At 40.2% G+C, this 27246-nt stretch overlaps 1 protein-coding gene across 6 annotated transcripts in view; it reads left to right on the top strand.

Annotated features, from left to right (window-relative positions):
* The first annotated feature begins 14070 nt into the window (after nt 1-14070).
* The window catches only part of LOC111221877 (serine/threonine-protein kinase 35-like), a 22767-nt gene continuing 9591 nt past the window's right edge, over nt 14071-27246 (top strand). For 3 of the 6 annotated variants that reach the window (XR_002665102.1, XR_002665103.1, XR_002665104.1), the window contains exons 1-2: nt 14071-14746; nt 17074-17815. Coding sequence is in view for 2 of the 6 variants with exons in the window: in XM_022745463.1 (XP_022601184.1) it covers nt 14254-14746; nt 17074-17792 (1212 nt within the window). In the remaining 4 variants the exon portion in view is untranslated. Of the gene's footprint in view, nt 14747-17073; nt 17816-20244; nt 20271-22991; nt 23316-27246 lie in introns of those variants that run through there. The other 3 variants (XR_002665101.1, XM_022745463.1, XM_022745464.1) reach the window with 3 other exon arrangements.

Raw genomic sequence — 27246 nt, 5'->3', positions numbered from 1 at the left:
TTTTGTCTGAACCCAGTTATTTTGAATTTTTTGGATTTTAATAGGAGGGCAATAACAGAATCTGACCACCCTGCTTGAGACATGGACCCCCCAAAAGACGTAAAAACAATATTTTGGGGGACTGAATATATATCTTTCTTACCTGTAATTGTAAATATTACAATATATTCCCTATATTAATGTCTTGAATAATCTTGTAATACAGTTTTAGACACCCCTAACGTGGATCATACCATTTCTTAACCTGACCTACAAAGACACTGTAGGTAAATGTAATAAGCAGTACCTAACTATCTAACTCATTTAAGTCACTTTATTTTCTTACCGTCAGAGTTTCTTAATTAGATTGTGTCAAGTAGATGAACAATAATGTTAGCTAGTTTCTAACTTTAGCTTTAAGGTACGTTTTGACATCAGTATAGAGTTTATTATTTCATGTTATATATAATAGTCTTTTGTGTGTTTGTGGTGGTTTATTTGGTCTTTTACCTTTTTGATATTAGTTTCTATAATAGACACCTTTGATTTCACTCAGGAATTTTACCTGTTGGGTCATTGAACAATATTAAAATCTGTGGGCTGAAGGCTCAGCAACTGTATTAGCATTGGTGGAAAGTCATGAAGTACATTTACTCAAAATACTCTCCAGTTTTAAGCTACTTGTACTTTACTTGATTTTTTCCATTTTATTTTACTTTATACTTCCACTCCACCACATTTCAGAGGGAAATATTGAACTTCATACTCCACTACATTTATTTGTCAGCTTTAGTTGAACAAGTAAGATAATGTAAGGACCATAACAGTTCACTGTAACACCTGCACTGCACTGGGTTCCCTTACACCCCAGAGAAAAAGTTGACCTGATTGTCATTGTATAATTCACACTCTAATTTTAACAGAATTTTGTTTCAGAAGAAGATGTGTAGTTGTGGGACTGAAGCCAAGTCACTTGTTTTCAGATACACCTGTTCCAGCTAAAACAGACCAAAGACACTGCCATGACAGGTGTGCTGGAGCCACCCTGTCTCCTAAAAATGATGTCTCTATACTATACTAACTAAACTGCAACAAGTATGTTTTCTAATGAATGTAATTGCAACTGGATTATGTTTTCTATGAACATAATGAAGAAATTTTGTATTTACATATTTACTCACAAATACGTTGATACTGAAAATATTCAAAGATGGGTACAAACGTACCTGGCCAGAAGAAGATCACCTTCGTCAGAGCTGATGAGCAGCCACAGGATGCAGCCCAGACCAGCAGCCAGATTGCTCACATCTGCCTTGGACTAGGAGCAGCGAGTTGACTTGGGGAGCCAGCTCAAGTTCCTGGTTCATATCGTGGCAATCACACTGAGGCCAGACATGGTACTATCTTCAGCTTCTTCAAGGCAGGTGCTCCTCATAGAGCTGACACTTCCCTGGGAGGACCGCATGGAGGAGGCCAATGGACGGAATTGCACCAAATATCAGGAGCTGATGCAGCAGTGCCAGAGGAGAGGCAGGCATACTGTTGGGTCGATGCTCTGCCTCATGAGTGGAACACCATATGTTGAACCTTCCATTGCTTATCAATTTATTGGCTATCATGATATAAATATTCATATTAAGAATATTGATATTAAATGATAACTAATTTAAATAATGAACTTCAATAATAACTTGAACTAGAAAATTCCAGGGAAATTTTGAGTGCCACGGGGGCTACTGCCAGGATGAGTACATGATTTATTTCCAGTGTTCAAAAGTCACCCTGATCATATTCTGGTTTTGAGAAATGTCTCTGATATAAAAGACTCTGATATAAAACAATGTCACATCCCTCCATCATGTATTATGTGGGAAATATCTCATATTCTGTGTTGTTTTTTTTAATAAAACAAGAGGCAACATGTCTTCAAACTGGCATTTAAAGGGTTAAAATCCTGAAAACTAATAAACATTTGGTAGGTTTGAGCAGAACTGAAGTGGTTTAAGAGATGTATGCAAAAAAAAAGCAGAAAAAATATTGATATATGATGATTTTATAGCATTTTCTTTGTGTGTCCTTTTTTGGACGCGAGGAACCCCAGAGGGTACAAAATGTGTTACCAGTGTATAATAGACCTGTAACAGTAACTGACATTAGATTTTAAAAATATGTCAAAAAAGACACTTTCTTGCAGAAATCCATACCTTCAGCTGTAACACAGCCAAAATGATCAGCAAATCAAAAAAGAAAAGTGAAGAAAATGTCCAAAAAAGGACAGAGGGACCCCTGAGGGTTAATAAATCCCATGAACTGCTATTTAAATTACCACTATTATGTTTTTTTTCGGTGCTAAATTTAACATTACTGGGGAGGAGAGCAACGCGACTAGAAGTGACAGCGAGGGAGGGCTAGTAGCTTCTCCTCTCCTCTGTCTCAGCGGAGACCGTCACAACTTCATTCACTCATATAACAAAACAAAAAGAAAAGCAACAAAGGAAGCAGTAAATGGACTTACATATTTAAGACCTAACTAAATGTAATTTAAGACCTAACATGCGGCTAATGTAAAGCTAGCGGAGCTTGGAGAGTTGGTTATCTGGTTGCTAGGCACGCACACACGCACACAGGTCAGGAGCTGCCGTTGCCATGGCAATGTGAAAATCTGCCCAGAATTTGGCTTCTACATGGCTTAAAACAATTGCAAATTATGAGAAAACCGTTACTTCTTTTCAAAAACCGAAAACACCGTGACAGACACTGAAGCCAGAAGTTTCTTACAGTCTCTATTTTATTCAGATATTCCTTAAAATGAGTGAGTAAGCTCAGTGCGAAGACAGAGTGAGATTCTTTTGAAAAAAAAAGACGATTACATTAGGTGTCAATGAGAGTGAGACAGGTATTGCTGCCGGACTCGGCACCCCCGTTTAAATTTTGTGCAGACCCTGCCTGTCAAAGTTACATTTTATGAATCCCAACAACTATGTCTACATTTTCAGAAAGAATTATTTGTCTCCTTTTTACGGTTTGGCCGTGAGCTCGAGTTAAAAATAAAAATAAAGGTTATTTTTTACTGCTTCACGCACTCTAGCCAACTGACGCTGTCACTCTAACTTTGAAGAAAAAGTGATTTCCACTCCTCCTTTGAGTGCTCATAGTTTGAAAAGTTTACATGTTATGTAAAAACAGTTGTTGTGTTTTTGAGAGAGCAGAAGTTTTCCTCCGTTTTATAGTTTGAATCACATTTCTACGTGCAGGTATGAGAGAGCTGGGTGACTCAGAAAAAAGTAGTAGTTTGTAGAAAAAAGGTGAAATTTTTTGGGTTTTTAAAGAAAATTCCAATGCATTCCTAATGCATTATTTATTCCCAGTATTTTTGGAATAGTGGAATAATGGAGGAAAACTTCTGCTCTCTCCAAAACACAGCAACTGTTTTTACATAACATGTAAACTTTTCAAACTATGAGCACTCAAAGGAGGAGTGCAAATCACTTTTTCTTCAAAGTTAGAGTGACAGCGTCAGTTGGCTAGAGTGCGTGAAGCAGTAAAAAATAACCTCATTTTAAGGAATATCTGAATAAAATAGAGACTGTAAGAAACTTCTGGCTTCAGTGTCTGTCACGGTGATTTCGGTTTTTGAAAAGAAGTAACGGTTTTCTCATAATTTGCAATTGTTTTAAGCCATGTAGAAGCCAGATTCTGGGCAGATTTTCACATTGCCATGGCAACGGCAGCTCCTGACCTGTGTGCGTGTGTGCGTGCCTAGCAACCAGATAACCAACTCTCCAAGCTCCGCTAGCTTTACATTAGCTGCATGTTAGGTCTTAAATTACATTTAGTTAGGTCTTAAATATGTAAGTCCATTTACTGCTTCCTTTGTTGCTTTTCTTTTTGGAGTTCTGAGTAGAGGTTGGCAATATTCACACTCACACTGCAACATTAAACACACCAATAGTTATACTTAAAGACATTTATTTACAATTTAAAAACACAATGTATAATCTGAAGTATATACAGGTGTGTGTGTGTGTGTGTGTGTGTGTGTGTGGGTGTGTGGGTGTGTGTGTGTGTGGGGGGGGACACAGACAAAGGTAAGATAGATAAAATGGCTAATTCAAAATGGTCGCTGTGACCACATGCCCTGGACAAAGAAGACTACACATAATGGTGGTAAACAAAGAAACTACTCAAAATGGCTACTGAGACCACCTGGTTTGTGGGGGAGGGAAGGTTTTCTTTGTTAGCCAAGCTCATATAGTCTAAAGGTACCAGGTTAGAAGGGGGAGGTTAGCTGAATGCAGGTTCTAGAACTGAGATGTAGACTACTACAAGTATGTGTGTGAACACACAAGTAACAAATTAACTGTTTGAGTTTACCAATTGCTTTAAGCTGCATCCCCAAACAACCTGACTCTGAGAGGACCCGACCGTGGCGCATCAAGGGCTGTAACCAGCAAGACATTTTAGTCAGTTTGTGCTGCAAATATTTTTCATAATTTATACATATTCCACTTTGGTTATAATAGCATTATCCCCATAATCATAGCTGATGTGTTTGTTAACATCATCTGGATCAATTTGTAGTCTTCGCAGTCACTGAGCTGATTTTCATATTGTTCTCCCTTTTCACTTGTTTCTGTAAAATCACACAAACATGTCCTGCATTACTCAGAGGGAGGCCAAAATATAGTTGTGTAAAAGTCTTCTTCGTTGTGTTGCTAATATTGGAGCAAGCTGCAAGAAATAAAAGTGTGTAAAGCTTGTTTCTGCAAACTTAAGACAAGCACCAGAGAGCCTGGAGAGAAACGAGAACAAGGTTCTTTTCTGGTTCCACTCTGACCACACTGCATGCTACTTGCTGTTGCTGGCTGTGTTGATAGTTCTTGTCAATAGTTGTCATTTCCTACACAAGTGTCAGTTTCAGGAGACTGACTCAGTTATGACAAGTCTCACTGAGCATCGTGGGAGAACCAGAATTATTATTTTTTAATTATTATTAGAAGTGGCACACATGAGCAGTTTAAGAGAATTTGTATTAAAGTTCTCTCTTCAGTATATGAACAAAATTCACGATTGGTCCAAACCTGCAGTATGAGTCACGAACAGGGGGAAATACACTTGTTTGACTTAATGATAGGAATGTCATCATCATCATCATTATCATCATCATCATCATCATTCATCATCATCATCATATCTTGTCAATTTACTGAGAGATATTTTATATTTAAGTATTTTTACAGATTTTGTTTTACATTTAAGTAGTTGTTGGAAAATTACTTTACTGCGGCAGCTGCCACAACTGTTCAGTATCATCCTCTGCTGCACCCGATAGTGCAACATCACCTGCTGTAAGCTAGTGCATGTACCCTTGATTTTAGAGAGATGTTTTTAGCATTTAACTTCATGCAGCCTAAACCATTTCCTCCTTATTTCTGTCACTGTATACCGCTGCTCTGATGACTCATCATTGACAGATGTACCATTAACATTTTCTCATTGTTTTGGGTCCTTTTATGTGACTACTGAATGCTCTTGTTTTTGTTTGCTTGTTTCTCAGAGCAGACGTCAAGCTCTGCAAATTGAAATTCCTCTTTTTCTTTTCTTCTGGAAGGACATTTTTCTGAGTGAAGCATTTCCATAGTCTAGGTGGAACAGGCAGCCTTATATGACACTTGATTATACTAATTATCAAACCTAATGAACTTGCACCTCCTCATTCATGATTCTGAAACAAGTGATGTATGACAAGTTTGTGCTGTTAAGACAGATGAGGAAATCTGACTTGAACACTCATACAAACATGTCTCACAGACAAAAGTACATTTAGGAACAGAATCCCAAAAAGTTCTTGTATCATAAACTGAGTGATTAGTAGTACTCAGTATTAAAACGAAAGGCAGTGCTGAAGCATCATCCCTCGTATTAAGACCTCTCTCTTGTAAAGACCTGCATGCAGGAACGGAGCTAGAGGGGGCAGAGCTTTCTCAATGGGCCCTGCTGATAATGTCATTTTAAAATTCATAACTGTAAAATAGCTGATATAGCCTATCCTACCACTATAATTAAAGAGCAGTTTGTGTGTCTGTCGGTGTAACTGCTCTGTGTAGGAAGCAGCCAGGGGCTCAAACTTTTTAGGGAAACAAGGCCTTTCAAATGACACCAAGTTTGTCCGGTTCAGTCTTTCTAAGTTCTGGTTGCAAGAGTCTTTTGGATATCACTGTATGTTAAATGAATGTTAATGTATTGTATATATATATATACATATATATATATATATATATACTGTATATATATATATATATGCGACCCTGTCTACATATCAGTTGAGAAAATTTGAGAAAATTTTGAGAAAGATCTTATTTGTAAGCACAATATAAATCAGTGTACTGTAATCTCTGCATAGATAATGTAGTTCTGCTAGTGAGCACAAGAGGGCATATGCTACCTCTGAGTGAAGAACAGGAAATTAGACATTTCAGTCCTCTTCCAGAGTAATGGCTTAATACAAATATCTGTTGTTTTATGAGTACAGACATAATGCATATATGTACATATACAGTTAAGTAGCTAAAATCCAGTTTTCATCAGGATGATCTTCCACACGTCTCCACACAAACATGCTAAACACATTACAGCCTGCAGATTGAAGGGTTTGTTCAACACCAGACTAGGGTCTCTACAGATCAAGGTGCAGAAACTTCTGCCTCATTAGAAAATAGATTGTGACCAAAATAACACATCAGTGTTTTATCCACATCAACATGTTGGGAAACAACAGAATAAAAAAGCATCATCTTTAGTGCTGTAGAAAACACCAGAAGCTGTTGGTGCTGCGGAGATGAGGTTCATGTGGGAATGGATTAATAAACATAAGATTCCAGACATTCCCTCACCAGGGAGACAGCACAGATGAGGTCATCCATGGCCATCACACATTTTGCTTCATATGGGATGACGTCAGCACAGGACAAAGAGAAAACTCTATTTTGTTTCTCATAACGTCACAAACAAACACTCGACAACTGAACTCTAGCTGACTGAACCCACTACAGCAATTAACAAACAAAATACAAATGGTTTCTTGTCTCACAGCACAAAACTACTCAAAGATTACTGATCCACATGCTGGTGCTACTTGCTGCTCTGGCCTCAGACCACTGTAAGCTGTGCCAAAGACCTGTCTCTGTTGGACCACAGGGAAGTGAATTTTTGTTACACACTGTAATCAGAGATGGAGGCTATTAGACAAGCTTAAAGTAGTTTCAGGTTTATTTCCAGTTAGATAAAATTAGATACTGTATATATAAAACCGGACTGTAGTTGAAGCACAGGGGAGACGCAGGAACTTTGGTCTTGAGGAGTTGTAGCCTTTATTTACTGACAAACAGGCTAAAGTGCACATACATTACACTGTACATTCACAGCTATAGTGCTAACTGCTAACTAACAAGCTAACTCTCTACAACGATCGCCAGCATCACCTCTCTCTTTCTCTCTCTCTCTATCTCTGTCTCTCTCTATCTCTCTCTACACACACAACCTACGTATTGATCTATTCCTGAAAGAAGCTGCTCTACTCCTGTAATAATCTTCTGTCTCAAACTTACAGCAGATCTCACACAGAGATGGTAAATCAGTGTAATTAGCTTGTATCCTGCGCCTTTTGCTGGCATACACATGAGAAATAGCCTCCACAGTCCAGTCAGTGATGTTTTGAAAGGGCCTTCATTTCACCAGGCTACTAAAGGAGACAAAATAACTGTCCATGTGCCGAAACAGTGTGTAAAATTCACACTGGGCAGTGGCAGTTCATTCACCTTCTCACTGCAGATGGTCATGTCACAGTCACTGATAAGTAAATGAAACTAAAGCTGCTTCCCAGACACCTCAAAACTAGGGAAATGTCTGATCTCTCACAGTAGGATGGAACTGAGTGCCTGAACTCAGCATACCACTAATGTTACTTCATGTAATTAGCATTTTGTTAAGTATAATGTTTGGCAGAGATAGAAAGTATGGGACAGGTGGAGTCCCAGCCTGGCAGCCAGTGAACACAGCTCAGAGCAGTGAGAGTGGAGCAGGAGCCAGTCAAGGTCAGGACCAGGGTATGGACAGACTAAGCAAGATAATGATAACAGGTAAAAAATAACTGTTCTATATGACACTGGAGTTCACAAGTGGACAGTGAGATTATTTAAAATAACACCTGAATTCTTTTCTTATGTTATGGTGATGAGGCATAAAGGTTTTGTCTTGCTGAGCAGTGCTCATGTCCACCACAGTTTTCATTCAATATTTCAAGCACTGAGTCTCTTAATTGTGTAGTTGTCACATGACATGGTTTTAGCTGAATACAAGTATGGATGTTTATGACATGTGTTTGTGTTTAAGCAACAAACCTGGATGACACAGATTTGGATGAAGACAGCCAGAGTGAGGTTGGTGCAGGGGACTTTGATCCCCCGTCTCTCTCACTATCAGAGTCAAGAAGGGGGCATGTAATGATTCCTGGTACAGAGACAACACATGGTTAGAGTCCTCCATTAGTAAATATTCTGTTTGTTGCCTGCCATCATCTTTTCCTTCCACATGCCCCATCCTCATATACTGCCCTGTGTGTATTATAGATATTTGAAAAGTATCTTGTAAAGCACTTATGCATCTATCATGTTTTCTATGCAATCCAGTTTGAAACACAATACAGCTGAAAATTGTGAAGAGTTTTTATTTTCTAAGCTTTGTGTACACAAAATGCTTGAACAAGGAAATAGGCGAAGTGACCTAAAGGGAACATGAAGCTGTGTCCTGATAAAAGACACTGAGTCATCTAAAATTATTGATTCACTCCATCACAGCAAGTCAACACAGATTTTTTCATACAGTGACTTATTTGTACTGACATACACAACTTCACTAAGTAAATAAAGGATGGGGCAGGTGATGACAGATGATATATAGTTTATTTTCTGAAACTTTTTTTTCCTACGGATGCTGAATAAAGAAAACTTCAGTTAATTCAGATTGATGAGACAGATACAGAATAAATCCAGACAATGTCCTAAGAATCAGTTTCAGAGATCAAAACTTCAGACAGGTGATGTGTAGCTTAATTATAATAGGTATGAAAATAAAGACTGAAGATTTTTTATCAATAAATAAATAATTTTTAACACTAGAAATGCATTTTTGTTTTGCTGTTTTTTCAATCAACTTGGCAAATTTGTGATTGTGATTTTTATTTATTTACAAAGGATATTACTATATATCAAGTAAAACAGCAGAAACACATATAAGATGACCTGAAATGACATAAGTACAAAAGGAAACATGAAATGAATGAAAATACAACAAGACAAATGTTTATTTTTTAAAAGGCTTAGGGTACATGAATACACAAATGTTAACATATTCAGTTAGAGGTGGTTATTACTCTTTGTGTTTTTCGAATAGATCGACTGACTTGAATAGCCTACAGAATCAGTTCTAGGAGAAAATGTGAAAATTGATAAATGATTTGGCAAATTTCTGTTTGTGAATAAAGAATTTTTCATATAGAATAATAAAGTTAATCAAATATTCATTCACCATCATTTGGATCAACACAGTAACAAATAATAGCCTATATTTAAGGTTAAAGGAGTAGAGAGAGTTATCATCCTCACAAGGTCTTTACAAATCTTCTGGGATATTTCACACTATGAGAAAAGGTTTCTATATCATGTTTACAAAGGGTACAAAAGATATCAGTGTCTGAAAACACCAGCAGTGTATAATGTATATAACACAGCATTTTAAAATTAACTTCCTGAGCCTCGTTTGATATCCAGTTTTTAGCCCTTCTCCAGTTTATGTTTTCAATTTTACACTTACAGAAAAACTTAGTAGACTACCATTTTATTTTCTATTTTTCTTATTCTTATTATTACAGTCTAGTTTAATTCCATCCAGCATCAGTAAATGCTGTGTTCTTTAAGTGGCTTTTCAAAAGTGCATTAATCCATCTGGAGGGGCAGAGTTCTCTGAAAGGAAACTGTGAACAGACATATGACACCATTTTCATCAAAAAGACTGAGAACATGATTTATATCTTTGGAACCAGTCAGGAGAGAATAAAGATTGTTTCTGGTTTTTGTAATGATTCATGTGCCTGCATTGTGTGACGTCATTTGTCCTTGACTCTGCAGGCAGCGTGTTGCCACACGTGCCCTCTGGGGCTGAGGATATGCGCACGTGAAGTACCATGCTGGATAAGAAATGAACGGAAGAAACCATCAGAGGGAAAGTGGCGGGGGAACAAATGTGAACGCAAACGACGAACACTTTTCTTCTATGACTGAAGCGACATATACAGCATTTTATTGAGCTGTTCACACTGAGCTGTTCTTCATGTGTAACGTCACTGACAGATCTGATCCTGTGATTTACAGAACATGTGGAAAGGTTCGTGTAGCTGTTACTCACTGTATCTGATGGTGTTTACAAAGATCGTTTGTTCACCGACACACACACACACACACACACACACACACAAACACACACACAAACACACACAAGCTTTGTGTTTTGGTACCCCGTGTTCTTTTACAGTGGTACATTCGAACTCTGCAACCCGTCCCTTCACGGGCGTCAAGCAGCAAGATGGAGCCTGAAACAGGCCGGAAATGACGACTCAAAAATAAAAGTACTGATGACAGGAGTGAAACAGATTACAAAAAATCAATTTCCTCGTGAAAGGGTTGAATTTAAAAATCCAATAAGTCTCTGAGGTCAATTATTTTGACGATCATCTCCTCTCATACACTGCTCCTCAAACCTTTCTCTTCCAAAAGGGTTGCCCTCATGACAAATATGGTAGTGGTGTGCCATAGGATAATGTGCCTTATTAGTTTTTATGGTATATTTGTGTCCTGCCACTCAGCATTGCTTATATTGTGGATATTTTTATGGCTACTTCCTCTATTGTTATGATTACAATCATTACTGTGACTTTTTTTCTACATAGTCTACTTGTATATTTATTGTGTAACATGCTGGTTTAGCCCTTTTCGCCATTCATTTTGTATAAGGAATCACATATAATATATTTTTACTTAGATATTTCCCGACAAAAATAAAGACATTTTAACTACATCCTTAGCTCAGAGTGAGTATGCCTGAAGTAAGTCCAGATACTTCTCTTTGTCTACAGTTGACCATTCAGTAGTTTTTTTTTTTTTTTAAATACACCCTGTAGGTCACAGGTGTATTCACATATAATTGGGAAGTCTGTTTTAAAGAGTCCGGCTTTTATGCTTGTCAGTTGAGCCTAATTAAATAAAACTGTTATATTCTAGGTACTTCTCTCAACCTCTTGAACACCATCAGAGAAGCTGAGTAACATTGAATTTTGGTATGGGGCGGTGACCCTTGTGTTTGTAATTATGTCACAGAGTGTACCTTTAAATTGATTTGGAGCCAGCTGGTAAAATATTGGCATAATCATTTCCTCAAAAAAGCATAAACATGAGCTGTGTCTTTTTTTATTACAGATGCCATGTTCATGAATAACAATTATGAACTTAAATGTATCACAAAGTGCTTTACATCTTCCTTTTTCCATTCATGAGTTGAGAAGGGCTCTAAATAAGTACAAATTGGCTGCTCCTGGTAAGGATAGTATATGTTATGTAATGTTATTGAATTTAAGTGATATTGCATTGGAAAAGTTATTGGAGATGTATAATAGGATTTGGGGGGAAGGTAAGCTTCCAGCAATGTGGAAAGAGGCTGTCATTGAACCCATTAAAAGAAAGACCCTACTTGTCCAGCTAATTATAGGCCTATAGCTTTGACATTGCATGTATGCAAGATTATGGAAATAATGTTTACAGAAAGACCAACATACTACATTGAAAAAAATGAAATAATCACTGCTTGTCAGAGTGGATTTAGAAAAGAACATAGTACTTTAGAGCCATTCTTATGTCTGGAGTCTGACATCAGGAAAACTCAGGCAAATAGAGTGTGTTGTAGCTGTTTTCTTCAACGTGGAAAAGGCTTATCATATGATGTGGAAGGAAGGGCTCTTAATAAAATGAGATAATATGGGTTTTGGAAGTAAAGTATATAAGTGGATTATGGACTTTTTATTTGGTCGGTCTATTTGGGCTCATGTTGGGAATTGTTTTTCAATGAAGTATATGGAACCCCTCAAAGTAGTATAATTAGTCCCCTTCTGTTCTCTATTACAATAAATGATATATGTAATGAGGTAGGTTCAGATATTGGTAAGTTACTTTTTGCAGATGATGGAGCTATTTGGAAAAGGGGTAGGAATATAGATTATGTTGTGAAAAAAGTCCAGGAGGCAATCATTGAAGTTGAAAATTGGTCTCTGACTTTAAGTTATCTGTAGATAAATCAGAAACTGTCTTTTGGTCTCTGACTTTAAGTTATCTGTAGATAAATCAGAAACTGTCTTTTTATAAGGAAAAATGTAGGAGAAGATGTCAGTTTAAATCTTTCAAATTCTTTGGAATATGGGTGCATGAAAAGGTCACATGGAAAAATCAAATTGACAAAATAGAGGATAAATGTAAAAAAGTTTTGAATATCATGAGATGGTAGAGTTGCTCATAGAAATATTTATATAGCTAGTATTAAAACAGTCCTAGATTCCAGTCCTATGGTTGTATAGTAATTGGATCAGCAGCATGTACATCATGTACAAAAAATTTGGAGAGAATTCAGGATCAGGCATTAAGGTTATATTGACTGCTCCACAAGCAGTCAAGTCAAAACCATTGTCACCAATACAAGTAGAAGTTGGGGAAATGCCTATTAATTTAAGGGGATTCTAATTCTAAGGAGAAAGATTCTCTCACCCTACAAAGCAAATTATAAATATAAGTTGGAAAAGTACCATAATAAAAAAAGAATGTTTTTGTGTTGGTATTTTAGATATAATCAAGGAATGAGGAATCAGTGACTGGAATATTAGCCAGCCAACTGTTTTAATATCAGTTGTTCCACCATGGTTACTACCTCAGACAATAGATTTTTCTGTTTTGGATCATGTACATTCAAAAAGACATTCAATAAATTTGCAGGCTTATGTGAACACAGTTCTTCATGAAATGTATGGACAATATATCTGTATTACGGATTGATCTAAAAACCCAGATAATGGTAAAACAAGTTGTGCAGTTGGCAAAGTGATCACAGCATATTCAGTAGAAATGATGGCAATCTTATTAGCTCTTCAGTGGGTAGAGGATCACAAACCTATGCAAGTGTTAATTTGTTCATAGTGCAGCACTGACTAGTTTAAAACATACTTCTTAAAAATGTAGGCAAGACATTATTAATGAAATATTGCAGTTATTATATAGAATAATTAGGTTAGGAATACAAGTTAGGTTTTGTGGGTATCAGCTCATGTAGGAATTATAGGGAATAAAACAGTGGATCAATTAGCTAAACGTAGATTAAAAGCAGAGCATGTAGAGTTACATATATCAATAAGTAAAATATAAACAAAATCATTTATTTGGCACAAAATCAAGGCAGTGGCAAAAATTATGGCATGTAGAGCTAAAATGAAGACATCTGTACCAGATCCAGTAGGAGGTTGGAGTGGAAAAGACTTTGGGGAAAAGTAGGAGAGAACAGTGCTTGCTAAATAGAATAAGATTAGGACATACCAAACTGAATTCATCATTACATCTTATTGTAAAACACCCATCTGGAAACTATGACATTTGTAAACACAAAGAGACTGTGGAATGCATGTTTTTTGTCTTCCCTAAATATGAAAAGGAGAGGAACATATCTAGGACTACTTTGGAACAAGAAGGGATAAAACGCATGGATCTACAAACTGGCTTTACAAATAATCCTGGGAATGGTTTTTGGAACCATATTTTTATTTACCTCAAAGACACTGGATTAATAACAAGGATATAAGGATTCTATAATTCTGCAGTAGGTGGCGATAATGCTCCATATGGTTGCAATTTGCCATAGAAACGAAGAAGAAGAACACGTGAACTTGCCCAACAAGAAACGCATTAAACTTTACATGTTTTATTTTGAAGGTCCCGACCGGAAATATAGTAATGCATCGTATCGGTGTTAATAGCATCCCGCTACCGTCCACCCTCCTCCCCTCTGAAACCTTCATTACTGAGCAACTTCTTCCCCGTTTTCACCGTCAGATCAGGGATCCAGGTCACCTGGACAACATGTGGACACTTTTCTGTCTAATGTTTGAGTCGTGAAAGCTCACGCGGACGTATGGATACAGTTGGAGGTGACAACTGGCGGAGACGCACGAGGAGCTCGCGAGCGTGCTGCAGACGACAAACAAGAGCGCCAACTGACGAGTCCAGTGTGCTGCGGTGTCTGAGCGTGGGAAACACGGAAGAAGACCATGACATGGAGGAGGACACCGGCCTCTTCAAGCAGGGCAGCCTGGAGCGGAGGGTCATGGCACCCCGCTACAGCCTGCTGCGGGAGGTTGGAAGGGGAACATACGGCGTGGTGTATGAAGCGTTGGCCCGGAGATCCGGAGCTAAAGTCGCCGTGAAGAAGCTGCGGTGCGACGCACCGGAAAACGTGGAGCTGGCCCTGCAGGAGTTTTGGGCGCTGGCGAGTTTGGAGAAGCGGCACCAGAATGTGGTGCAGCTGGAGGAGTGTGTGCTGCAGAGGAACGGTATGGCCCAGAAAATGAGTCACGGGAACAAACGGTCCAAGCAGTACCTGCGCCTGGTGGAGACCTCACTGAAAGGTGAGTCCATCTAGTTCTCCAGTAGACAGGTAATGTAGGATTAACTGCTGCTTTTTGGTGGCCGAAGTAAAGACACAGCCCTTCACTCTCCAGACACGGTGCTGTTGTAGCAGAGAGTTTTGGTTTTTGTCCCATATATCAGATGCAATCATAATTAGTTGGATTATTAAATGTAGTTCTGATTTCCTATCCAAATCAGGAGGCAGTTGCTCGGATTTCGATTCTAATTGACTGTATTTAATGTATTTGCCATATAATAAATGGCAGTGCTGAGCTCTTTCTAATATCTGATGATCAGGGTGGATCAATTATCAGTTTCGTTATGTTATCGGTTACAGCTCACTGGTTCTTCGGTGTAACCCAGATGAGAATGTTTATTGTCGGTGGTGTTTATCTAAAGTGATCCTCACTGGCCCTACAGCAGCTATTTACATATCAGGTTTAGCGTGTGTAGCTTTGTTTTATGAAATTTCCCCGAGTCAGAGCTGTTGTTGTCGCCATGACACTGGCTCGTTGGGGGATGGGCAGATTTTGTGAGGGAGCTCCCGAGGCTGAGACTCACTAAAATGGAGTCCAGACTGTTGGCTGTGTCCAGAGGTGTTTCTGTGTATGTCACAGTCACTGCACCACGTCAACAACAGTGTGTGCTGTCTTCATCTGTTCATCAGAGCAGCTTTAATGATCTGTATTTAGTTTATGATCAGAGTGTGATGGACAGTGATTTATCTCAGCTGTCCACACTAACCTTTTCTCCACACACAATATGTCCCATGTTAGTGTGCTTTTATTGTTCTTAAACTTGATATTGCTTATCTGTTCAGTTGTTTTTACATTTTTGAGTTATTGTTTCTGGTATTGTGTATTTGTATGGTGATCAGTGTCCTTGTAAGGACACTGATCACCTGAGTGCACTCAGTGGTGTTTCCTGTATAAATGAAGGTTTGACTGAATGAATAACACACTGTAAGTGTTACCTTTTAGATCATTTGCTCACATCTGAGCCATCGATGTCAGTCTGCGATAAGGACACATGTTTAGGTCGTATGTATATTGTAGGCTCTGACTCTGTATCCGATCTCTGCTGAAGATGTTGGGTCAGGATTAAGTATCTTACTCAGTAACTAAGTACATTTACTGAAGTACAATATTGAGGTATTTGTACTTGGTTATTTCCATTTTATGTTGCTTTCACTACAGTTCAGAGAGAAATATTGAACTTTCCACCTCCTATATTTATTTGATAGCTCTAGTTACTTGTTATAGATGAAGATTTTGCACAGTGAATAGTGTAACAAATATTTAAAATCCAGATGAAACCAGTGGTTTCCAGCCTCTTCTGGCTCCTGGTGTCTTACAAACATCAGAGTGTGGTCAGTCAGGTCACAGTTCAGATATCTGAACTAACAGCTTCAAAACACATTGATTTTTCCTCTAAACTTCTCATGTGGTCTCATATCAACAAATGTTCAAATCTAATCTTTCAAACCTAATGATGTCAAATATAATAATACACCAGTCAGTTATACTGTCTAATGGAGTGTTTTCACATTGTTCTGTTGGTATTTTTACTGAAGTTAAGGATCTGAATATTTCTTCCATCACTGATCAGGAGGTGGAGCGGTTACCTCCACCAATGATGTCAGGTCTGGGTGGGGCCTTTTCAGGGGTATAGACCAGAGCATTTTACTTGTCGAAACAACAATCAATAGTTCTCTTCATTTTAATTCATCTGTGTTTTTTAAGGTTGTGATGTTATTCGAGGAGGAGTCCAGGGCGCAGTGTCACACATGTCTTATTTTTTTCCCCATCCCACATTCAGTGAAGAAGAGTATCAGGGTCACAGCCAATCAGAGGACAGGTGTGACCAATGAAAAGGTTTAGCAGATTGGACCCCTGCTGTCGTTGTTGCTGATCAGTGTCCAGGTAGCTGCAGTTACACCTTGATACCTGAAATCTGCTCCTCAGTCACTGGCCTGTGTGCAGCATAGCCAGTCTGTGAATAATTTGTCTCACTGTCAGTCATTACTGATGAACTTTTAACTCCTGCTTCACATATTGTTGTTGTTGGAAACCTATAATAACACATTAGAGAAGCTGTCTTGTAACTCAGACACCGTCCACACAGAACCAGGCAGGACATGTCCAGTGGGACTGGAGTGGTACCTGTGCAAAGGGTTGTCGAGTGCTTCTTCTGTAGCTGGTGTTCTCATGTATGTTTTCAGTGACGCGTCCAAATCATCATCAAAACATGTTCTGCTTTTAGTGAAATATGTGGTGTTGTGTTACACTGCATGACTGTGTGAGTGACTGGTATGTGTCTTTTCCAGGTGAGAGGGTGCTAAGTCCTCCAGAGGAGCCGTGTTACCTCTGGTTTGTCATGGAGTTCTGTGAAGGTGGAGACCTCAACCAGTTCATCCTGTCTCGGCGACCCGACCCACGAACCAACAACAGCTTCATGCTCCAGCTGACCAGCGCAGTTGCTTTCCTGCATGAGAACAACATCGTCCACAGAGACCTGAAGCCAGACAACATCCTCATCTCAGAGAAGTCGGGGACTCCGGTCCTCAAGGTGGCCGACTTCGGCTTGAGTAAGGTCTGTGCTGGTTTGGGTAACGCCAGCGATGGCAAAGATGGGGAAGATAAGAACAAAAACGTCAACGTCAACAAGTTCTGGTTGTCGTCAGCGTGTGGTTCAGACTTCTACATGGCCCCTGAAGTGTGGGAGGGCCACTACACCGCCAAGGCAGACATATTCGCCCTGGGCATCATCATCTGGGCCATGCTGGAGAGGATCACTTTTATCGACGCAGAGTCTAAGCGGGAGCTGCTGGGGACATACGTGAGACAGGGAGCAGACATTGTGCCGGTAGGTGAGGCACTACTAGAGAACCCAAAGATGGTGCTGAGCATCCCACAGAAACGCAGATCATGCATGTCTGACGGCGTGAGGAAGCTGCTTCAAGACATGCTTGCCGTTAACCCTCAGGATCGGCCCGACGCCTTTGAGCTGCAGGCCAGAATGGACCAGGTTATGTGTGCTGCGTGACCCTGGACTGCACTGTTTTACAGGTACCTGTGTCTTTAAATAATGAGCCCTGACTGTTGGGATATCTGCCTAGTCTCTGAAGCACTGGTACAGTTTAATGTGTTAATACTGCCTGTACAGTGACTGTGTTCACATGTCAGCTGGGAGTCTTTCCCTCTTACAGATGATTTTATCAGTTGTTTTCTCATCAAACAGCACATATACACATAAATGCTTGTTTTAACACAGGACTGTGAAGCTTTAAAGTGATAGTTGGTGTTATTTGATATGAGATTCAGATCAGCGCTCCCAGTTAGGAGATGAAGCAGGAAACACCGGCACACCAGCAGAGCTATGTGCTGCTGTGCAAGGGGGGAGGTAAAAAAAATGTGTTTTAGACAGCCACTGAAACAATCCAATATCCATTTAAATGTACGCTTCATGTAGAAAACAGCACTTTCCTTTGGTACTACATTTTTTCAACCGCTGAACTACCATATTCCTATGCACAAGCACACCTACATCGCACACTGTATAACACCGCTTTCTAAATCACTCAGCTGACCTGTGGCGTAATACAGTGCTTGCAGCAGTTGAAAAAATGTACTAAAGGAAAGTGCTGTTTTCTACATGAAGCGTACATTTAGTAATATTGCATTGTTTCGATGGCCATTTTCTAAAAGTGTCACGTTTTTCTGCTGGCCACGTGCACAGCAGCACATAGCTCTGCTGGTGTGCTGATGCTCCCAGCCGTCTCTCCTAACTGGGAGCGCTGATCTGAATCTACTGCAGGTAACACACCCACTATGCATGACTACCTCATACAGCCCCACATGAAATAAACCCAACTATCCCTTTTTAATTGCTTTGTAAAATCTATAGCAGTCCTGGAGAGCTCAGATAATGAGAGTTCAACAAGTCATGCCTTAACTTAACTTTGCTCACTGTGCAGTGTGTATAATTAGTGTATATATCTGTAGGTTTCAGCCTCAGAGAGACAGTCATCATTATTCAGCTTGTGTCAGGTTTCAGGACTGATCTCAGGATCACTTTGCTGCTCTGTGATTCAGCTGCTGTTGATTTTGCTCTGTCATCCTGTGATGTGGTCCAGGTGAGACATAAACATGTGGATGAGACACTCAGCAGGTCACTGTGATGCACAGCCTCTTCTCAATCGAGTCCCTCCTACAGAGCAGAATGTGGTCTGTGACATTCCAGCTGCAGGCTGGCACAGTGTGGGGGGCTGACCCTGGTCTATGGTTGACCTGAATGGGTCAGCATATGTTATTCAACCCTGCTCTGTGACCTTTGACCATTTCTGTGACCACACCCACTTCAAGACTGTAGCAGTCTCCTATAGAGACCTTCAGAAAATGAGTGCAGTTTTCCCCAGTTTTAATTGATGAGCAAGTCTTGATTGTGGCTGTTCAAAACAACTGTAAACACTTGATTTCTGGTGTCATTGGACAACATGTTGACAAGCTCGTATTTTAACTTGGTCCTTTGAGACTACGTGAACAATAATACTTTTCATTTTAAAACTAACTTGATCTCCGTCCAGACAAGTATTTCAGCTCTTTACCACAAATTATCTCCATCCACACTAACACACCTGAAAACACATCGCATGACCATTCACCTACACTGAGCATGTGCGAACTGGTGTAAACAGGAAGTAGATTGTCTACTCTCCTCGGAGACATGACTCAGTCAAACTGGGACTCACAGTCAGGTTCTCATCGGCAGGTTCTCATCCAAAAATTTGTAAATTCACAACTTTTTTCACAGACTGAGAATCTCTCATCAACATGGTTTTTTATATCTGTGCGACACTGACACGCTCCTGTGCATCTACATACTGACCTCTGTGGTGTGATGGAACCTGTGGACAAAAGGGCAAAAACTCCAAACTATGTCAAATGAAAGAAAACCAGGTTAATGATCTGGATCATGTTATACTGTAATAATAATCAGGAGATTCACTGCTCTGAGTCCTTGTCAGAGCCTCAGTGCATTCAGCTGCGTTCGGCTGTGTGTTCAGGTGTCAGTCAGTCACATTTGCAGTGTGAGCTGTTGTGGCATGTTCCTGTTCCATGGAGTGTGTGTGTTTATGTGTGTAAGTGAATGTTATAGAGTGAGGGTGGGGTCGTTGTGTGTCGCCCAGGGCACATATTTAGTAATTGCAGTGACTGGTGTGTGTTCTCGTGTTGTCAGTGTGTGAGTGTTTGTTGTGCTGCAGATAACTAGGACACCCCTTATGCAACCAAAGCCCCCACCGCCCCTGGGGCCATAGATCTGTCAGTGCACAGAAGCCTGTGTGTTGAAGAGACTGAGTGAGCAGGTAGTGGCTCTTCCTATAGCTTTCTACATGATGGTGTATGATGGTTCTCTGGGTTGCCCTCTGTGATGTGTGAGGACTGTGTCAGACCTTTAGCCCTTGATTGTTCTGCCTTCATGAGCCTTCCTCTTGTAGGGGGATGGTGACAGTGCACATGAGCGGGGTGGGAGCTGCAGACAGACCAACAGACCGTCACTCTTCTTTCTGCAGAGTCAGAGCAGGTCAGTCAGTCCACTGAGGTTAAATTAGTCAGGCTACGTCCATGTTACTACCTTTTCATTTTAAAATGACGGTTTTCAAACGAAAACTATCTCCATCCAGACTAACACACCCGAAAACACATACCTCATCAACCACCTACACTGAGCATGTGCGAGCCAGTGTAAACAGGAAGCAGATTGTCTTCATTGCAGTTGATTAGTTGCAAAAAATACTACTAACATGGCACAGTAAAGACAGTTGTATTGTTAGAGTATAGAATGTAACTGAACAAAAGACAAGGTCAGTAACACTGTAATTCATTATCATGTTGTATTCACCACTCGTAGTTAGGGTTGCGCATGTTACGATTATTTTGGCTGATATTGCGATGTGCGATTTCAGTTTAAATGCATTTAATTTTCACTGAAAAAAGAATAAAAATATTGATGTGCTTTTTGTTGGTCTTGTCCCAAACAAACATTTTTCCTTTACGTCTGGAGAATATGATTTGTAGGCTGGGGCGTCGTTAGCACCACAACACTTATGGTGCTAACAATACACAACAATGTGACACATTTTACCTTTTATCAAAAAAGGTTTTTGTAGCTCCTGTGATTTGGATATTGCACTTGGCCATGTTGCAATTTCGATTACATTTTGATTAATAGTGCAGCGCTACTGGTAGTTGAGGCAGATGAGAGGCAATCAGGTCCGACCGTGGGTGTCTACATCATCATTTCCAAAGGTCTCAGTTCCTGTCTGTCCAGACTACAACACAACCCAGAGCTTTCAAAATAAAAGACAACCCAGAGCTTTCAAAATAAAAGACAACCCAGAGTTTTCAAAATAAAAGACAACTCAGAGTTTTCAAAATGAAACACAACCTCATAGTTTTCAAAATGAAACACAACCTCATAGTTTTCAAAATAAAACAGGGCCAGCAGCATTTCCAAAAGTCTGTTTTTTGAGAAGTGTGAACAGCAGGAGGAAATGTAGCAAAAAAAAAAAAAAAAGGTTAAAAAGCCTGTTCATACACACTGGTGTAAAAGGTAGAGAAGAGGTGACTCCTCCTTTATAACATGAAGGACCATTTAAACTGTGTGTAAGGCAGCAGGAGTTCAGAGCACATTAGCTCAGTAAAAGAGCCCTGTTATCAGCAGCAGAGTGTTGTGTTGTATTCCTGTGGGTGAATCCAGACCTCTGCTGTCCAGATTCTGATGCTGCATGACGTGATGAGTCAGCACTGTCCCTTAAAACATGTTGTCTCTATAGGCTGCAGGGTAAAGCTCTAAATCCCTGCCTGCCTTTAAGTCAGTTATGTAACATTAGGAGAATCTATGACACACATTGTGTGTGACGAGCTGCACTCACACACAGCCCCCCACATGCTGCAGGTCAGGTCTAACAAAGGACTATTGGTGCCGGACGACTCAGCACAACCAGCTACAGTGTCGGCCTGTGGCCTCAGTGAAACCCTCCACACCTCACCCCTTTAATAAATGCCTCAGTGGTTTTCATCATGTCAGCTGTACTCACTGTTGCTATAGTTACACCCTCCTTTATAGGTTCTGTAGAATCTGGAGATTTTCTCTCTGCTGCTGTGTTGGATCTGTTTCTCTCTGTGTGCAGCCTGTTGTCAGTTGCTGTGTGTGTGTAGCAGGCAGGGCACTGCAGTGGGCACTGCTGTTTGGTGCAGCAGTGTGGTGTTAATGCACTGACTCAGCATCTCTGTGTTTACAGGCTAGTGCAGATTCTCCTCCTCACAGCACAGTAAGACTGTTTCAGACTCTGGCTGTGTGAAGCAGCTGGCTGTGACAGAGCTTCAGTGTCTCCTCTTGTAACACAGCTGCTGCCAGATGTTGTGCAGCAGAATAAGAATGAGTCAGGAGACAGTGTTAGAGCTCAGAGTAAATGAGTGAAGCACTTCACTCTGCTGCTCTTCTCTTAGAGGCTGAGAAGCAGTAACTGAAGGATGGTTCAAGTCACTGAACTCTATAACAGCTCTGTCCTCTGTCTGTGGAGAATGTGCTCAGTCCAGCAGAGTTTCCATTGAGTCACTCACTTTTACACAGACGTCAATCCGGCTCTGTGCCAACCTCCACTGCCAGGTTAAAAGCCATTTCTACAGAATGATGGGGTGGAATAAAGGCACAACGTTCCTGCCTTGAACAGGCTATGTAACAGGAACTAGTGTTTACTGACACATACACACAAGTTTCCTGATGTGGAAACACATTCCAGAGAAACCATCTTGTCAGAGTTGCTGTTTGAAGGTACTGATGTGATCATGAGACATGGAGGATTTATTTCAGCAGAATAATAAAATTTTGAACTGTAACATCATGAAAATCCTCCTGAGACATATGGAAACTGGTCTGATGTTGGTGGTAGAGAAAAGGTCGAAGGTGAGTCACTCTAAACCAAACGGCAGCCGTCACAACCCGACAACTGTCGCATAAGAAACCAAGTAACTCAGTGAAAGCAGGTTACACATTTCAGCAGTCAGCGCGCTCACATGCACTGTAGTAACCAGGTTGTACATAAAGGCCTGTAATCAGAATACTCCTCCACCACTTCCTGATTTAGTTTCATCTGTCACAGATGTGACCCTTGAGCAGTTTGAACAACCTGTTGCTAAGGACTGTTTGTTTGATGGTTGTTGTTTTCCTGTGTCTCTGCAGACGTGTCTCAACCTGGAGCTGCTACATCACCGAGGGTCACCTGTGCTCACCTGAAGACTGTGAAGATAATGGAGAAGCAAATGAAGCAATTCGTCCTGCAGTGTGGAGGCTGAAGTGGAATGATTGTTTTCTGTGGCGTTGTTTACAGCGAGGCCTTGTGCGAGTCCTGATACAGACCGTTTGTCCCGCCCCCAAGAGAAGCATCAGGTCTGTTTTGACGTGATGATGCCACACCTCCATCACAGAACAGAGGTCTGGAGAAATCCCACAGGAGACAGTGATTGTGTGTGTGTGTGTGTGTGTGTGTGTGTGTGTGTGTGTGTGTGTGTGTGTGTGTGTGTGTGTGTAGGGTGTGTCTGTTGGTATTTGCATGTTTGTATAGTCCTGTGGTATGTGTGTGTGTTTTGTGTGACTGCCTGAATGAATAAAACACACTTAGTTAGAGTCGAGAGCACACCTGTCGTGCATGCATTGAGATGCGACCACGCGAAAGACTAGTAGATGTGAATGTAAGAGTCGTTATGTGCCGCTGACTTGTAGATGTGGCCTTTCTCATACTATATCATCGATCGCTGAGTAAGTTTCAGACTGCGCGCGGCGGCCCGGAGAGTGCGCGAGTCGATCTACATGCTTGTCGGCTAATCGTGTTTACAGCATCTAGTGCCAATGTATCGGTCCTCGCCTGAAAATTGGTACTAGTGAAAATTGGTTGTCAACGCTCTGCTTGCTGTGGCATTGGTGTTAAATTTCTACCCATACGTCTTTGTTTTGACATGTGATGGAATGAAACAGGAAGTCGTATGTGATCTCGTATAAAATCCTTTGTCCCATGGAGTGATCGAAGTATCATAGGTTATTATTAATATAACAAGTAACGTAGGTATGTCTGAGAGTCAGTTGAGTGTAATTAATCGTAGATTGTCCCACAAAGTGTTCACAGTTCGCGCAGGTGACCTTCTTTTGGATGGGGATTAAGTTGGTCGATGAAAGTGTCCCTGTGTTCATGGTGTGATGTGTGTTCGAGCAGCGGTATGTCCATGTCCGGTGAAGGGGGTGGGGGTGGGGCTGTTAGGTGGATAAAGCAGGGGTGAAGCGCGAGGTCGTCGGACGTGAGCGCATTGGATCATGTAATAGTTTTCAGCCTGGGTTTTTACTGTCATTTGTAGATTCATGTCTGTCACAGAGGATCAATGGAGACTCACAATCCTCAACAGGTACAACACATTACAATCAATAAATGTGAAAAACATGAGTTTATTATACAGGTTGGAATCAAATAACACCGTCCTAGATTAGACACATGTGAGTGAATGTTAATGTCTGGAGACTTTCATTTTGACTACATGAGGTATATTTGTTATATTCTGTCATCTTTAATTTCAGCTCTTTACACCGCTGTGCCTTGAAACTGACAGGTAGTCAGGTAGAATTTGCTTGCGCTATATTTATATTTTTGATTTAATACTCCAGTATCGTATCGTGATCCAAGTGTATGTGGACGTGATGAGCCCCCCTCTCAAATAAAAAGTGAATATATATGATATTGACATTAGATAAAAATGTTTATCTGTTTTTCTGTAGCCCATGTGTTTGCTGAGCGATGTCTGGTTTAAAGGGAAGTATAGGTCTCATGTTAAAGCAGCAGAGTCGCAGTGAAAACCGCGTTCTGACCTGAGATCTGTGTCTTTGTTCGGATACAAGTATTGATAATTAGTCCAGCCTGAGTGAAGTGACTGTGGCAGAAAACGAATGTGAAAAAAAACTAAATCCTTTCTTGGTTGTTTCACAGTGGACTACAGCTTTTATTTTCATCAAAACCAAATGCTCAAAGAAGAAAAAATCTTGGAGTTGTGTGTTGAACTGGAGACTGAGTCATTAAACAGAATCCTTTGTTTTCAAATTGTTCGTACGCTTCATGTTTTTACATACGTTCACTTTTCCTTTTGAGCCATCGTTTCTTTTTCCAACACACAGCATTCCTCAGTAGAAACAGAGCTGCAGATCTCAGAGAAGCAGCTTGGTGTGTGGCTGTTTCCCTCTCATTAATGATGTTTGAAAAGTATTGGATTGTGTCAGCGACACAGCTCAACTGTTTCTTCTCTGTATAATCTGCTGCATTGGTGGAACTAGGTTTACACTGATACAGATGTTTACAACACCTTTAGCTCAGACTCACCTCAGCTCCTCCTCCTGTCCTCACTGTAATATTTTGTGTAGTTAGAATGATCTTCCTGAAGTGGAAGAAATGAGTAAATGATTATGTACGATTCAGAACTGCTTTTCTTGAATTTCATTGAGAGGTAATTTACGTCAATATCAAAGCAACCCTGTCATGCCCAGCTACTGCTGGATGTTGTCTCTCCTGTCAGTCTGACTAACACTCTAATCCACTGTTGGTCATTTGTTTTACATCACACTCTCAATGCAACCACACCCACCCCCACCCCCCACCCCCCACCCCACCCACCCCCACCCACCCCACCAACCCCCCGACTCACTGTGGATCATGGCTTGGCTATCTTGTTGTTGTTCTGTCTTCTCCCCTAACAGGAACCAGACACCTGAGAGTTGTGTTCAGTGTACTTCACCTTATATCACAGATTTCCAGTTAATGTGGTCGTATACATGTAACTGAAGCCATTGCTTGAATGAAAACCTTTTTTTTTATTGCGTAATTTGTACAATATCAGAGCTCTGTTTCAATAAAGATTGAAATACCTCTCATCTTGTGACTCGATGGAGAAGGACATGGAGAGAATTAGAGGCATATTGTTTTCATGGTTACCTAGTGTGCCCGTTTCAACTTGTGCCCACATGTGGTCATGATGAAAGTTGTATTAAAAGTGATGAAAGTACAATCAAAGGCTTCTTTTTAATGGCACTCCTGTGACTCGCAAGTGTCATCTTTTAAAACAACGTGAAAAAGTGGATCTAGATTTCAAGCATGAAGAAAAATTTCTTGGTAAGAACAATTTCAAGATAGTTCCCTTCTTCAATACCTGGTGCTTCATGAGACTTTTGTGGGGGTTTTTTGTTAGAATATAAAGAAAGTGATAATATAGTTCAGTTATGAACATATAAACTTGTTTTCCAAATCTCACCAGCACGCCTCAGAGTCCAGACTCTAGGGGTGTCCCACCAAAAGACCCATGTTTCACTAATCTAAGGCCCTGCAGTATGACTTAATATTTGAGTCGCCCTGTGTTGTAAGAGACAGTCTTTGTCCAATCTATGTTTAGACTTGTAGAATTAATTTGACACTGACATCAACATTAATGACTTTATTGTTGTTTTCATCATATCTACCACAAAAGTCATTGAACAGGTAGTACGTCTGTAAAAGGCGGGGCCCAGAATGGGGTCACCAAGCACCAGCCCTGATGGTGATGAACTGAGTCCCACTTGTGAACAGTGGAGGTGTCCTGCCGCAGCTCCAGCTGCTGAATAGACGATCTAGGTCATCCACTCCTAAATATTACATTGAACACAGGTGCAGTAATATGTTCACACTGACACATGAACAGTTTCTGTGTCAAACCAGTCTGGTGATTCACTCAAACTGTACACACTGTTAGTTCACATCAGCACCACCTGCTAACACACAAACGATCAAGCATCAGGCCCATTAAAACCTCTCATTCACATGTTGAATGTGACTCATCTCAGTAGACTTGCACATGACCACGTCCTCTGACTTCTGCTTGTGCAGCCTCAAGTCATCTCATTAACTTAATAACCTTAAAAAAACACAACCGATCATCATAGATCTGGAGTGTGAATAATTCAATTTTTCAAACTCATAGTTAAAAAAGTATAATTTGATAGTCTAGATGCTTTTCTTATTAAAGGTTGTAATGATCATTAAATCAAGTTCCCACCTCACAGAGCAGCAGTACGACCTCTGATTGGCCAAGCTGCAAAGTCAACTGTATGTAAAACTATTATCAACTGACACTAATGAGCTGAAGAATTAAATGTATGAATTTACATTTTTTGTCAAACATCAAATTCATTTAGAAATTTATTTATAATTAACAGAATAATGGTCTTTTCTTATTTATTTACTTTAAATACGTTTTTATGTTTTATAATACATGGATTAAATGCTAATTTGTCAATCCATTTGTAATCTTAGGTGTCACAAACTTCCCGTAACCGACAAATATACAGTATGTTACTCTTAGTACATAATGTCTACTACATCCACTGTGAAATGGAAGTTATTCCAGTACTTAAATTGTCATTCTCATGTTCA

This window comes from Seriola dumerili, unplaced genomic scaffold (assembly GCF_002260705.1).
Source record: "Seriola dumerili isolate Sdu_G_001 unplaced genomic scaffold, Sdu_1.0 BDQW01000088.1, whole genome shotgun sequence".
Lineage (NCBI taxonomy): Eukaryota > Metazoa > Chordata > Actinopteri > Carangiformes > Carangidae > Seriola > Seriola dumerili.
The sequence above is the reverse complement of the archived record's forward strand: the minus strand, read 5'-3'. Positions and strand labels throughout refer to the sequence as shown.